Genomic DNA, 16,739 nt, shown 5'->3' on the forward strand with positions numbered 1-16,739 from the left:
ATCTTGCAATTATAATGAAAGAAATGACCAATATGCTGAGGATGGCTGAGTACAACAATGAAAAACACCTGGGTCTTCCATGACACTGTTCAGCTGCATAACCAACCTTGGAGCTGCCCTGATTCTGAACTTTGTCACCTTATATAATAAAGAGGTAATATGCAAATTGACCCTCACACCCTCATGTTACAAGATGGCCACCCCCATGTCGTCACAAGATGGCCAGAAGGGGAGGGAAGTTGGGGGCGACCAGGCCTGCAGGGGAGGGCAGTGGGGGCGATCCGGCCGGCAGGGAAGCAGTTAGGGGGTGATCAGGCTGGCAGGCAGAAGTGGTTAGGGGCAATCAGCAGGTGAGTGGTTAGGAACCAGCAGTCCCGGATTGTGAGAGGGATGTCTGACTTCCGGTTTAGGCCCGATCCCACAGGGCCTAAACCGGCAGTCGGACATCCCCCAAGGGGTCCCAGATTGGAGAGGGTGCAGGCTGGGCTGAGGGACACTCTTCCCCCCGCCCACCCACCCCCACTGCACGAATTTCGTGCATGGGGCCTCTAGTGTGAAATTAAAAACGTCCTTATTGTTTGAGCCACTTGTAGTTGATAATTCTGTAACTTACAGCCAAAAGCATCCTCATGTAATTCTGTCCTCTTTTGTGTTTAATGTAAGTGCATATTTTCCTCTCTTCCTTTAGTCGTTAAGTGCTTACTATGTGCTTACTATGTGCTAGAAACTTGACCATATGTTGAGGAAGCAGAATAATAGAGTAAAACATTATCTGTTCTAAAAGACTCTGCTAGGTGCTCAGGAAAAAAAAAACAGTGACCCAAGAACTTATCTTTCATATCTGAAAATATCTTAGCCTCGTTTTAAATTTTAAGTGAATCTTCAGGAAGTATTTTTTTTTTAATCCTCACACAAGGATATGTTTGATATGTTTTACTAATTTTAGAGAGAAAGGGGAAGAGAGGGAGGAAGATAAAGAGAAACATTGAGGTATGAGAGAAGCATCATTCAGTTGCCTCCTGTATGTTCCCCCACCAGAGATTGAACCCGCAACCTAAGTTGTGCCCTGACTGGAAATTGCACTGGCAACCTTTTGGTGCTCAGAATGATGCTCCAACCAACTAAGCCACACCAGCCAGGGCAAAAAAGATTAATTCTTAAAAATTACACCTTCTGCCTGGCTGGAGTGGCTCAGTGGTTGAGCATCAACCTATGAACCAGACGTCAGGGTTCGATTCCTAATCAGAGCATATGCCTGGGTTGTGGCCTTGATCCCAGTGTGGAGCATGCAGGAGGCAGCCAATTAATGATTCTCTTTCATCATTGATGTTTCTATCTTTCTCTCCCTCTCTCTTCCTCTCTGAAATCAATAAAAATATATTAAATTTTTTTTAAATTACACCTTCTATTGTGCAATAACAACTGACATAATCATATATTATTAATAACAAACAAGATTAGTAGTAGTTATGCAAAGAAAAATGCAGAGAAAAGGAAGCTATATGTTATAGCAACATACTACAGTATTTACACTGGGTTGATGGTACTATTGGGGATATATTTTTCTTCTATTTGCCAAATTTTCTTCAATGTAATTACATATTTCTTTTCCTTTAGTTGATTTTTGGGGAGAGAGAGAGACAGAGAAACACTGTCATGAGAATGAAACATCAATGGGCTGCCTCCTGCACATGCCCCAACCAAGGATGGGACCTCACTGAGAATCAAACCAGCAACCTTTCAGTGAGTGCACTGAATGACACACAACCAACTGAGCCACACTGACCAGGGCTGCATATATATATGTTGTTGTTTTTTAAGTAAAAGATATATGAGCATGTTTTTTGTCCATACATGTAGCTTTTGCTAGGGCTAACTATATTAACACATTGTGGACTAGTAGTTTTATTGCTAGCTTTACCCAGTGGCCAGATAAGTTTCTATTGAACGAGTACAAAAAATGTTTTACATAAATGTTAAAAGACACACTTTAAAATTAAATACCCATTGCATTTTGAAGTTATTAATTACATGTTCTTACAAGCTAATATCTTTTTAAAGTATGATACTTTGTAAAACACTGTGTAATATGAAGCGAGAATTCTCGTGATCGGTCCACAATGTGTTAACATTACTATAACAATCCTATATAATAAAAGGCTAATATGCAAATCAACCGAACAGCGGAACCACCAGTCACTATGTTGTGCACTGACCACCAGGGGTCAGACGCTCAACGTAGGAGCTTCCCCCTCGTGGTCAGTGCATTCCCACAGAGGGAACGCCATTCAGACAGAAGCCAGGCTCACAGCAGTGGTGGCAGGAGCCTCTCCTACCTCTGCAGCAGCACTAAGGATGCCTGACTGCTGGCTTAGGCCCGCTCCGGGCCTAAGCTATCAGTCAGATATCCCCCAAGAGCTCCTGGACTGCAAGAAGGCACAGGCTGGGCTGAGGGACACCCCCCTCCTGAGTGCATGAATTTCGTGCACCAGGCCTCTAGTAAATAAATAATAAAAGAAGAGACAAATAAACATAAACTTGTTGGCTTATTTCTCAATATGGCAGAAAGTTTCTTATTTTTAAAATGGTAGGAATCACCTGGCAGGATGTGGCTCAGTGGTTGGGCATTGATCTATGAACCAGGAGGTCACAGTTCAATTCCTCATCAGGCCCAGGTTGTGGGCTCAATCTCCACTGGGGGGTGTGCAGAAGGCAGCTGATCATTGATGTTTCTGTCTTCCCCTCTCCCTTCCTCTCTGAAATCAATAAAAATATATTTTAAAAAGAAAATGGTGGGGATGTATGTCTCCTTTAAAGAAAATATTAAGACTATGTAATTATTCTTCAAAGAATTTCTAATATACACTAAAAATATTATCCATTTACTTTTTCACACTTCCCCTCTTGCCTTAATCCATGCCCACTACATTTAAGTTAAAATATTACATTTTTTAAATGTTAAGGGTTATTAATAATTTTTAACATTTTTAGATTGCAAATTGTCAGAGAGAATAAACTTAGTTGCACCTTCCATGGTCAAAAAATAATAAAACCCATTTATTACCTACATTGTAGACAACTGAATATACAGTCTTCAAATTTGCTGGTCAGTTGTTTTCAACTAGTTCTAACTAGTTCTATTGGACCTCAGGAATAGGTCATTGTTGAATGAAGGAACTGAGGCAGCCTCCTCAACAAGGGTTGGTGGTGGGGGTCATCCCACCACAGTTCTGTCTGTCTCAGATTTTCCATGATTCTTTCTAATAACATTTATGAGGCTTAAATTGTTTGACTATTAATAATGTGAAAATTTGGGGTGACAACTCTGATTCTTAGACAGTTGCTTTCTTCTTATTTTATTCTGCGTTGTTCTTGGAACACAGATTTTTGTTTTCAGATTTCCCCCACGTCCCCCATTCTATATAATAAAAGCTTAATATGCTAAGTGTCCGGTCGTCCAGTCATCTGTTCAGCCAATAAAAGCGTAATATGCTAATGATATGCTAAGGCTGTTCAACCACTCCCTATGACATGCACTGACCACCAGGAGGCAGACACTCTAACCGGTAGGTTAGCTTGCTGCTGGGGTCCAGTCAATAAGGACTGAGTGAGATGGGCCGGTCATACCCTGGAGCCCTCCCGAGGTCCCTCTCTGGCTGGCCAACTTCTTGTGTCCCTCCCCTGCCCCAATCATGCACCGGTGGGTTCCCTCGGCCTGGCCTGTGCCCTCTGGTAATCCACGACCCTTTGGGGGATGTCAGAGAGCTGGTTTCAGCCCAATCCTGCAGGCCAAGCCGAGGGACCCCATTGGTGCATGAATTTGTGCACCAGGCCTCTAGTAAAAAATAAAAGACTGAGCTTGTAGTGCTCTCACTGACAGGTGTGAAGTGTTACCTTTTAAATGGATCAATATCTTCTATTTAGAATAATAAAGCTCAGTATAACTTCAGATTTAATTTTAAAACAAAACAAGATGAATAAAAGGGGGGACTTTTAAGATCAACAACATTTATAAAATTAATACTATCTAAAGCTGGATGAATGGATTATTAAAATGACTTCTTGCTGACTAGAAGGGAAGAGTGCAGACAGGCATGCCCAGCAACATACAATAGGCATGACTGTAATGGGTAAAACTAGCTGAATCAGGCAAAAGTAATTTTGCTTTAGTTCTCACAATGGCCTCAATCCCTCCTCTTAACTGTTATTTATGGCTAGTTCTTTGTGTAGGTTAAGAGTGGTAACTGAAATGTCCACAAGGCCCAGGCAAGTAACTAGAATAGTGAAGCCAGAGGGTGTAAGAAAAATACCCAGTTGAGGAGCAGCAATAGACTGAAAAGTGATGGCACCAGCTACAGAGCAGCAGTTACTCAGCTTCAGCACAGTGTGGCCAGGTAGGAATATACTGTTGTCAGATCTTTGGATTTTTCAAGAGAAGCCAGAAATCTGATTTTTAAGGTGAAATTGCCTGGTTTTTAAGTGTTAGCAATTTTTTAAAAATTTTCTTTTTTAAAGAATGCTGTGGGAGACAACATAATGCAGGTCAAATAAAAAACATCCACTTGTGGACCAACTACAGCCTGCAACCGCCATGTATAACCGAGGCTTACCTCTCATACCTTCTAAAGGGCCTTGGGTGGGGGGTGGGGGGGCTTTCTGGTTGTGGGAAGGTGATCTTCTTTCTACCTTTGATTCTTGCAGTCGTGTTTTGGAGTCATAACAGAAGAACCACTCAAGTGGTTACGTAAAAAATAAAAAATAAAAAAAGATGAAAACCTAAAAATTGGCCAAAAAAGGGGGGGGGGTAATCTAAACATATTAATCTCAACTAATCTTTTGGCTCACAAAGCAGATATAGGAGAGAATTAAAGCAAAATTGACTGATCCATCATGAGAACTCATAAAAAGAACTCAACATGAAGAGATCCTCCAAAAGGAATAAAGGAAGGAAATAGAGAGAGATATCTATGTATTTAGCAACCTAATTTAAAAATAATCATGCATATCAAACACCTCAGGAATTCTAATTTCTTTTAACTTTATTGCTTTTTAATTTATTTTTTCAAACACTACTTCTAACTCACTGTTCCTAAGCCCTACAAAAAGTTCTATTTTGTTTCATTAAAAAGTAAAAGAATGTCAAGAATTGTCATTTATCCAAATTTACGTGGCCTTATTGATCAGTTTAAAGATAGGCTGGTATTTGCATCTAGCTTTAAAACATACAGCTATATCCTTTCAAAATCTTTTTGAAATATAGCAGGTCAAAAATATATTTAAAATTTAGCTACCGCTTATGATATTAATCTAGTCACCCTACTCAACCAAATTTTTCATGATTTGATGAAATTATAGTAAAAACAAATATGCTGTTGCAATTGCCAAAGCTGTTTATATACTGCCCATACTCCAATATGATTTTATAGTGAAGAAAATGAATTACTTGGAGTCAGAGCCTTACAAAATATACTTTTGCACCTAAAATTTTTTCATTTGTTTTCCACTTGCTTTTATATAATATTGCAACCTTGCTTTTATATAATATTCATCTACCTACAATTTTGCATTCTGCTTTTTAAAAACTTAAATGAAAACATGCATATTTTAGCATTCAAACTTCACTGGCATTCACACTTTACTCCGCCCCGGTTTTAGATAAGTCCCTGACTCAAGGAGCTCAGGTCATGGAGGAGGCTAAATAGTAAGGGGCCACTGGTGCCTGGGTGGAATTCTCTATAAAGGAAGGAGAAACAGAAAAGGGAGACATAAATGAGACTTTGGTCTACGGCCATACCACCCTGAACGCGCCCGATCTCGTCTGATCTCGGAAGCTAAGCAGGGTCGGGCCTGGTTAGTACTTGGATGAGAAATGAGACTTTGAATGGTTAAAAAGTTTACATGATATTTTTATAAAAGTGGTCAGCAGTTTTTAGTGTGACTTCCTCTGAGTAATTCCTTGAAGGTACCCATGGGCTTCTACTGTCCACTTTTATTCCTGAGGATGAAGCCAGCCCAACATTTTTAATAACTGTATAATATTTCACTCAGGAAATATGCCATTATAAAGTACAATATAGTGAACTTCTTTGCGCTTCAACCACTCTTCCCTCTGACAGCTGTCAGTCTGTTCTTTATCTACCAGTATATTTGTTTCTATTTTGTTCGTTTATTTTGTTCATTAGATTCCACATATGAGTAAAATCATGTTCTTGTCTTTCTCTGACTGGCTAATTTGAAATTAATTTTAATAATATAGTACATTATTTAACATAATATATACAAAATATTATAATTTCAACATGTAACTAATATCTTAAATTTTAATGAAATATTTAACATTCTCTTTTCATACCAAGTCTTGGAAATCCAGTGTATATTGTATACTTACAGCACAACTCAATTAACCTGCTACATTTTCATTGGCATATTCTAGTCTCTGTTTAGATTTTAAAAGGTTTACAGTTGAAAAGTTAGTTCACATACCAAAGTTGTTCTTATCATGCCTAAAAGTATTCCAATAATTGATAATCAATTTTTAAATTTATATTAATTAAAAGTAAATAAGATTAAGAATTTAGTTCCTCAGGTACACTAGTCACAATTCAAATAACATGTAACTAGTGGCTACCATATTGGTAAAACTGTGGTGTAAATCAAAGGAGATATAGAGAAATATTCTACTACACAAAGGGTTAAGTAGCTACAATTAATTCAAGGCCAGAGTTCTATCCTGAGCAAAATGCTTTGATGCAGATAACTTACACTACATTTTTATAGCAAGCTGGTTTATTCATCCAAAACCACAGATAAGAGCAAAGTAAGCCCCAAAAATTAACTGTGCAAATTCATCAGACAACATAGTTATTGCACAGCAACTATTTCCTGTAGACCATGAATCTTAAAATTTTTAATAAGATAAGACGATGAACATGACTTATGTCAAAGTACAATTCTTGTGCTAACAAAGTCCAAAGCTTTTAATAAGCTAAAGTCTCTTGTAGATGTTTGTGAAATGCTAATTAAAGTACTTTCAAATTTTAGTAAGTACACTATGCCTAATGTACTTCTAGAAATTCAAATGTAAATAAAGATAAAATATAAATAAAAGTGTGTTTTCCCTCAATATCTAAAAGATGTTAGGAGGATTTATACACTGACTGGAAAATAAACCAAGTTTGAGAAACAATTTTGTTCAAACTTAAAAAATACATTATGATGCACTGTTCAAACCTGATTGATGAAACCACTAGGATACAAACACCCTTCTCTTTATTCACTCAGCACACACATTTAGTGACATTTCTTGCACAGGAAACAAGCCTCAGACTAAAAGAATGTTAGGTGCCAGTCCAGCAGTTGAGCATCAGTCCAGGAACCAGGAGGTCACCTGTTCAATTCCCAGCCAGGTTGCGGGCTCAATCCCCAGTAGGGGGAGTGCAGGAGGCAGCTGATCAATGATTCTCTCTCATCATTGATGTTTCTATCTCTCTCCCTCTCCCTTCCTCTCTGAAATCAATACAAATACTTTTTTTTAAAAAAAAGAAAAAGAATGTTATGTGCCATCAGACAGAGAAATATTGTGTGGGGTAGAGGGCTAAGTGTCTCAAATATTTTTTGGTGATTATAATGATGGTGGTGATAAAGAAATTGTTTGCTAGCCTCATATATAAAGTTCTCAGTGACTTAGGGATCTGAGATTACAGAATTATATTTTATTGTTCCATATTCTGAATTGTAAAAAAAAAAAAAAAAAAAAAGCCAAAAAAAATTTCCAGAAGATTTTATTAACCAAGAGTTCATAACTTTAAAAATCACAATAAATAAAAATACAGGAGAATTTACAACATATGTTTTTTACTAGCATACAAACTAACCCCCAAAATGACTAACAAATTAGGTAACTACTGAGCAATGTTATAATTAAAATGTTAATGTTTAACACACTTGGGTTCTCTTCTCTGCCCAAAGAACATAGAAGAGCCATTTCTTTTCTTCTTTTTTTACTTATTTTTTTCTTATTGATTAAATTATTACATATGTGTCCTTATCCCCCCATTGCCATTGCCCCGCCCCCGCTCGTGACCTCACCCCACTAGTGTCTGTGTCCATTGATTATGCTTATATGCATGCATAGAAGTCCCTTGGTTGATCTCTCCCCCTTCTCTCCACCCTCTCTTGCCTTCCCTCTGAGGTTTGAAGGTCTGATCCATGCTTCTCTGTCTCTGGATCTGTTTTTGTTCATCAGTTTATGTTGTTCATTATATTCTACAGATGAGTGAGATCATGTGATATTTATCTTTCTCTGACTGGCTTATTTCGCTTAGCATAATGTCCTCCAGGTCCATACTTTATCTTTTTTTCATTTACACCTAAGTAAATAGGAGAGTATTTGTGGAAATAAATACTAGTATTAGAATAAAAATAGGTATAATATATATAATCTCATAAACATAATTTGCCTCTATGTGTGTTTTTCAAACCCTCCAGGATAAAAAAAAATGTTATAAAAAGAATAAGATGGAACAGAAATCAGCATTATCTACAGGCATCTGTGAAGATAGTTGTCTGTAGGGCTTTTAAAATAATTTTTAATTACCAGGCTCTTGTCCCCTTCCCCCATCCATCCTTATCTACTCTAAGTCATACACTACAAAGTCCCTAGTTAACTCAGATATTTCTTAATAATATGTGGATTTTTAAAAAGTTAATTACTGCTTCCTAAGCCTCTTCCACACAATTTACGATGTTGGTAATTATATATAGGTGGTAAATGGCATGAGAAGAATATTTGCAAAAATTCTGAATTTTAAAATTGCGTTCTCCTTTAATCATTTCATCATTCTCTATAAGGAGGAAAAGAATCAGGCTGGCCAGCTCTGAATCTTTCCTTACCTTATTTACTTAGTGAGTAGGAAACACTCTACTAAATGTTTCCGTAGTGTCCACACCAGCCATTTCCTGGAAGCACCACTCATCTTTGGCTGCCACAATCTCCTCTCCTAACTGCTACTGAGCTGGAATAAAACTCCTCACTTGATTTAGGTCCTAAGGATATAAATCAGGTCTATGAGAGAAAGAATAGTCACACATGTGGGAACCAGCCATCAGGGATTAAAACAGAGGTATCTGGTGAGACTTTCAAATAGAAGGAGGTTAAAACAAAGAATTATGAGCTCTCATACACTTTTCTTTCTCACACCATAAAAATGAAAAATCTCTGAAAGGTTTTGAGTAACTGCCAAGCAGTTCTACCATAAATTGCTATCTGACCAGAATAAATCCTGTAACCTCTCTACTTCAGTTTCCTCATCTATAACATGACAATTCTATCAATAACTGAAATGTTTTAGAACATGTAATCAAATATATTCCTTTTTGCCAGCTTGAGAACAGCCAAAATTTACAAGAGACCAAGTTTACAAAAGATAGCATTTTTAGCTAAAGCTCCCAAAATAAAAAATTAGAACTTTTTTTTTTAGCCCAAATGTGGAAGATCATTCATATATAAAGTACTTATACGACTCCTCCTTCCTCACACTTCCAGCCAATATATAGGTTATTGTCCTCACCTCAACAAGTACTCTAATTGCTGCCACACTCTTAACAGGAGTTCATTGGAAGCTCTCCTCCACAGCGCTGCTGTGCTGCAAACAGTAACAAGGCCAGACAGAGGCTGCCAGGTGGGAGCAGGAAGGAGGGCCAGGAGCAGAGGGAAGCACTTTTCCGGGAAGCACTGTGGCTCCGCAGCCCCATGGTTCCTTCTGCCTCACCCTCACACTTCCAGCCACCAGGGTCCTCGCCTTACTACTTGTACCTCCAAAGCAAGACTAATCTTTAGAAACAGTGAGAGTTTTGACATTGATTAGAATAATTCTGCAGCGTGGGAAAGTGGGTAGAAGAAGAGACAACCAATATGAGAATAATTCTTTCAGCCTTTATCAATAAGCAGGAAAAAATATAAAGAAATAACATCTTCAAAGTAAGAGGTACTTTTATCAGTGTATTCAATAACTGGTGGTTCAATCATAAAAATTTAATGACACAATTTGAACAGAAGTTTTTTAAAAAAACACTTGCTATTTCTAGTTGTTAGCCCCCAGTTCCCTTTGAAATACTTTAAAATCTATACATAGAAGTAACATTTAGAAATTGTATTCTTGTAAAAGGAAAAGTCAGATAATGTCCATTGGTTTCTCTTCTCTATTAATTGTATGTTACTTTATTTTTATTTCCTACAACATATTTTCCTTCTATGCCCTTAAAGATATACTTTATTTCTTTTGCATCTCTATTTGAGGTTTATATTTCTTAAACTGTCTGATCTACATTTCACCACTAATACTAAGTAGAAAACACTGAATGAAGTCCTCCCATCAACCTCAATATATTCCATTTTTAGGAATCTGGTGAGAAAGAAATCAGGTTATTTGGAGGTGAGTCCTCTATTTTCACTGATATTCACGTTGTGAATGGTGACTGATTTTATTGCTTTCTAGATATCAATTCCCTTTCCTTCAGAGACGTCTATGCAGAAATCTCCCTGGGAGCTTAGGTACTGTGAAATATTGAAATTACAGGGGAATTCCACGTGGGAGCCAGATTACAGCAAAACAGAATCAGAACGAAACCCCTAGAACAGACCCTATTTATGAACTATTATCACTTAACCTCACACTCAACAAAAGGGAGGTCTGGGAAGGTTACTTATGGGCACCTGCCCGAGAATGTACCTGCACATCTGTCCCTCCAAGCTCTTTGGCACCACCCTTTGAAATACTCATGTTACAATCTGTTTGCCATTAAGTCCTCTGGCATTAAAAAAAATTACTAAATATATTTGTGCAGTTTCCCCCTGATAACCAGCCTCTGATTTAAAACACTGCCTTAGTTTTCTCAATCAACATCTATTAAGCAATAGTCCTAAAGTGAACCTATCTGGAAAACCAAAATCCAGATATTAAGGAAACAACTTTAATATACTAATTCTGAACCATTCTAAGCATGACAATAGTTTTCTTTCTCAATTTGCTTTTTTTCCATTTTTTTCTTTATTTTGCCATTACCATTTATTCCCCTTTACCATCTTTCAGCTCCACCTCCCTCTCCCCCTGCAATCACCATGCTGTTATCGGTATCCATGAGCTCTTTCTCTTTTTTGTCTTTTTTGTTCAATTAAGCAAAGAGAGTAATACCTAAGGGTAGCACAGATAATGTATCTGAAGCATACTGTGCAGAGCCAGGTACATGGTAATTACTCAGTAAATGGTAGTTATTATTTTATACATGTATACACCCTGAAAATTTGGAAAATAAAGACAAATATCCTTAATTCTACCACCCTAGTAACACAAACATATATCTCTTTGTAATTTATGTCTACATAAAAACTTATTTTTATATTATTACAAATGTAATACACAATTTCGTCCTTTTTTACATTATAATCACTTTTCCATGTTACCATGTAGGATTCACAATTTCCTTTTTAATTTGTTGGATGTGAGTCCATTAAGTAAACTACCATAATTTAACCTCTAAACTCCTGCCAAATACTTGAGGTTTTTTGATATTATAAACAATGCTCCAATAACATTTGCATGAATATAGTTTTTCATTCTGTGGAATTCTTTCCTTAGGATGAACTACTAGCAAAGTTGATCATTAGAAGAACCATAGACTCTTTTGTGACTTAGATTAGTTTTACCAAACAACTTTCCACAAGTTGACACAATTTGTAGTGTTTCCACCAATAGACATAAACATTATCAGGTCCTCTCTAACCTTCAGTATTAATACTAATACCTTTCATTTATAGAGTACTGACCATGTGCCAAGCACTGGTCTGAGTGCTTTACATGTATTTTCATCCTCACAATAAATTTCTGAGTAATTCTGAAGTAGTTACTCTCCTTTTGTAGATGAGGAAGTAAAGGTTCAGAAAGTTGAAAAGCCATATCCAATGTCACATAGCAACTAAGTGGGAGAACTTGGACTCAAACTCAGGTCCTGTTTAATGCCACAGTACTCTTAGCCACTTGGCTATATGTCTGCTTTACTCTTTTTTCTCTAAGGTAATAACAGGTGAGAAAAGATATTTGCACTAATGTTTTCATATGCAGTTCTTGGTTACTAACAAAGTTAGTCATTTTTACATGTTTGTTAAACTGCATATTCTTGTTGTGTTATATATTTATATTATTTAGCAACTTCTATAAAGTAGTGGGGGAAATTTTGTTCCCTATATATTGTTTACTAATCAGCACAATCTTCACAAGAGAGGTACAGGCACTGAGCTGTCAGTTTATAAGAGAAGGTGATCCTTCTCTTCCTCCTCCTTCCTGCCCAATATGGGCTGAATACAAACATGTTCTAGAAAGTTATGTCCATATCTTTTTAACATTACAGTACTCACTCTATGATATGGCCCCTGTCTGATTTGGAATACCCTATGTTAGGAGTCAGAGTGAAGACTCAATATACTCTGAGGGGTGACAAACTAAAATAATTTCTTAACCAATTTACCAAAGTCTTTGAGAATTAATATCTCATTTGCCCAATTTCCCTCCCACCCGCTTCTCTTTCCATCTACAAATTTCTCTTCTGCTAATTAAGATAAAGACTGAAATGTGCATTTTTAATGAATTTGCAATCAAAACAACTTGAGCATCATTCAAAGTTTATCTCCCATAATGTATAGAAACATCATGAAAACTTCACCTATGCTTTACTAAGCAAAACCAGAATTACCTGAAAACATATACTTTAATAACCCCATTTTTAAACATGCTCCATTACCTGCATTATGTCTTGCAGTACAACCAAATGCCAAGGTTGCATCTTCTTTGACTCCAGTGTCAAAATCTTCCAAGCATCTCAATGCTCCACAATCAACAGTTGCCTGAGCTAGTTGAGGAGAATGTTTAGCAACTGCTCATAACACAAAAGCAGCAGCTTCTTTGTAGAAACGCTACAAGGATAAAATAGATAAAACACAAAGTGAATTGAGCACTTATATAATGAAAAGTTAAAATAGATTAAAACCAATGTAAAAATAAAAATATAATGAAGCTCAACAGCTTTTAAATACTAAAGAAATACATCCTGCAACATTATTTTTTTTACGTTCCCCATTGCTTTCGTTCAGTAACTAAACAAAAACAATGCAAGTCATATTACATTTCAAATGTTTTCTTCTAAAACATGCATTTATAAAATAAAATATTTCCTGCAAATTGTATATCCTACAAATTCATTATTTAATTATTTAATGAGATTTTTATGTATCTGCATTACACTAAATGTATATGTCTGACCCATGGGAACTCTTGGATTGTTAGCATGTGCAACTAAACTGTCAAATGACAAATTCATTTCCTTTACTTGACCTCAGTCTCTAAGCCTGGTAGGCCTTTCACGACCTTAACTAATCTTTCTGGTGTCCTAAGTTATCCTGAAATAACAACCAGGTTTCAAGATGCATTTATCAATCGTTGGATAAACATAAAGGCAAAATATTCATGATACATTTTAAAACTTTTCCTGGTAAATAAACTCGCCAAACAATTGGGACATGTTATACATTTCTTTTTAGAAATTTTTTTTTAAAGTAAATATAAATGACTTAACATTATGTGAATGCTTCATATTTAAAAGATTTTCTATATATAAGTTTTATCAGATTAAGAAATAAAATAAAACTGAAACATGATTTTCTTTATATAGCTAAGAAAATTAAATGTTTAGGAAGTGTTTAACTATAACACTCACTGTGGTTTTATGGTTCACATAATGACACAGTAATGGTCTCCTAACTCTTCCTTTTATTACAGAACCCAGTTAATCCTCTACTTTAGATTGTGTCTATTCTTTACAGAGACTACTGAAAAGTGACTGAGTGCCATAGCACCTGTTTTTAATGTATTCTATTAACTTAGACCAAAATATTAAAATACAAAAAAATTATGAGAGAGAAAATACACCAAGCATATTTTTAACATTCATCTCAAAACCTGGTATCCTCTATAATAGAAGGCTAATATGCAAATTGACCGAACGGTCGCTATGACGCATACTGACACCAGGGGGCAGACGTGCAATGCAGGAGCTGCCCCCTGGTGGTCAGTGCGCTCCCACAGGGGGAGTGCTGCTCAACCAGAAGCCAGGCTCACAGCTGGTGAGTGCAGCGGCAGTGGCGGGAGCCTCTCCCTCCTCCATGGCAATCAGACATCCCCTTAAGGGCTCCCAGACTGCAAGAGGGCACAGGCCGGGCTGAGGCCCCCCCCCCCCCCGAGTGCATGGATTTCGTGCACCGGGCCTCTAGTATATTGATGATATAAGAAATATGCTATTTAGTAATAATGTTTTGATTTTATATATTTCTTTAGTTTATTAAATATAACATATATATATATCAAAATATTTGTTGTAAAGTCTAATTTTATGTCAGTAGCCAAATACCTACTAATTTATTGTAAAAATTAGAATAGAGTTTTAAAGTAGCTTCCCACCAATTATTTTTTTAAGAAAATGTTTTTATTGATTTTAGAGAGAGAAACATTGGTTGCCTCCCGCATAGGCCCTGACCAGGGATCAAACCCACAACCTGGGTATGTGCCCTGACTGGGAATCAAACCTGAGACCTTTCAGTGCATAGGATGATGCTCAACCAACTGAGCCGTACTGGCTAGTGCTCCACAGATTATTTTCTTATAATTGTGGAAAAATTATGGTGGTACATTTCTTATCATTACCTTAAGCTAATTTGACTTTTTATATTGTAGGATTTTCAAATTCACAGAAAATTTCTTGTGTATTAATAGTCACTACTAACTACAGAGCCTATAATCATACTTTCTGATCTCATTCCCCCTTTCTTCTAATTTCGACTTCCCTAAATTCCTCATTCCTCTCTTCTCTCCCATTTCTCACCAAAGAAATTTCCTTAAAGAAAAAAAAAAAGCAAAAGCAAAACCAGAGGACTTTGTACCTGATAAAGAGAGTTTAAATCTCCTGAGAGAAATGAATTAAAGGACTGGTAGGTGAAGGAGACAGAAGCTTGTGAATAATGCTTCACATTCTCGTCACTTTTCTGCCCTGATACATTTTTTGTCTCTTTTTAACTAATGAACATCATTCACACTTAGAAAACTTCTAGTAAGAACCTTCTAGAGAGGATTAAAAATGGTGGCAGAATAAGTGGATGCTACACAGACATACTCCCAGGAACAAACTGGAATTACAACTAAAATACAGAAAAACTTCCTGAATAATCAATGGAAAAATCGCAGGAGAGAACCCTGATACATGCGGACCGAAAGTGGAGACCACATAGAGACTGATAGGAGGGGCGGAGGCACGAAAGGGCTGGCTGGGCTCCCACAGACAGCAACTGAAGTCCCGGAGAGATATCTCAGGGGTGGGGGTGGGGTGGGGGTGTGCCACTGAGAACTCTGGGATCTAATCCCCAAGCTGGGCCTCCCAGCAGAGAGCACCAAATTGAGGAGGTACCCACATAACATATAACTGTGAAAAGCAGTGGGGTGCTATCTGAAAGTTTGGGCACCCTCTTAAAGGGCCAACTCACAAAATTCCCTGTGGAGCCACCATCTTGTGCTGCAGCGAAGGGAGAGTGAAGTGGACTGGAGCTGTGAGAACAGAAGCTAGGACTGGGGACTCAGGGGATAGAGCTCAGAAGGCAGATACACTAAGTTTCCTGGGCTGAGTCATTCCCTCACACAGCAAAGGACATCTTTCCCACATAGACATTTGCTTTGCCTGGGGAGAAGACAGTTGACACACCCTATTGGAAAATGCCTTGCCCTGGGGCCACTTAAAAGATTAAAAATAACAACTAGCCTCCAGGCAGAAGCAACTGCCCCACCCTGTTGAAAATAACTATCGCCACACCTAAGGACTGTTGCCTGGGGGCACTTCAAGTCAGAATCCTATCAGTCTGTAGGCAGAGGCAGTCTCTGGAGGCTTTGAGTCTTTGCCTGATCTAATTCGCCAGAAATAGCCTTTAACACTGTCCTGCACTAGAGATTGAGAGGTGCAGAGTATCTACCAAATACATAGTCACAAACCCAAACAGACAGCCAAAATGAGGAGACAAAGAAACAACCCCAAAATGAAAGAACTGAAGAATTCTCCAGAAGAAGAGATAAATGAAGCAGAGATAAGAAATTTATCTGAAACAGAGTTCAGAGCAGGGGTCCTCAAACTACGGCCCGCAGGCCACATGCAAATACAAATATTGTATTTGTTCCCGTTTTGTTTTTTTACTTCAAAAGAAGATATGTGCAGTGTGCATAGGAATTTGTTCATAGTTTTTTTTTAAAACTATAGTCCGGCCCTCCAACGGTCTGAGGGACAGTGAACTGGCCCCCTGTTTAAAAAGTTTGAGGACCCCTGGTTCAGAGTAATGATGGTAAAGACGCTCAACAACATGAAAAAGTATATAGTAACTATGAAAAAAGAACAGTCTAAAATAATGACATAACACAAATAAAGAACACATTGGAAGGAATACACAGCAGATTAGGGGAAGCTGAGGATCAAATCAGTAAATTAGAAGACAGAGTTGAAAATATCACTTAATCAGAGAACCAAAAAGAAAAACAATTAAAAAACAGGGAGAGAGCTTAAGGGAGCTGTGGGACAACGTGAAACATAACAATATTAGAATAGCAGGTGTTCCAGAAGACGAAGGAAGGAAGGAAGGAAGGAAGGAAGGAAGGAAG

General features: G+C 37.5%; 1 protein-coding gene across 1 annotated transcript in view; it reads right to left on the bottom strand.

The window, feature by feature from the left end:
• The window catches only part of SPAG6 (sperm associated antigen 6), a 105,049-nt gene that overhangs the window by 73,496 nt on the left and 14,814 nt on the right, over nt 1-16,739 (bottom strand). The window contains 1 exon segment of the mRNA XM_006109726.2: nt 12,796-12,967. Within this exon segment, the coding sequence (XP_006109788.2) occupies nt 12,796-12,967 (172 nt within the window).

Source organism: Myotis lucifugus, unplaced genomic scaffold (assembly GCF_000147115.1).
Source record: "Myotis lucifugus unplaced genomic scaffold, Myoluc2.0 scaffold_132, whole genome shotgun sequence".
Classification (NCBI taxonomy): Eukaryota; Metazoa; Chordata; class Mammalia; order Chiroptera; family Vespertilionidae; genus Myotis; species Myotis lucifugus.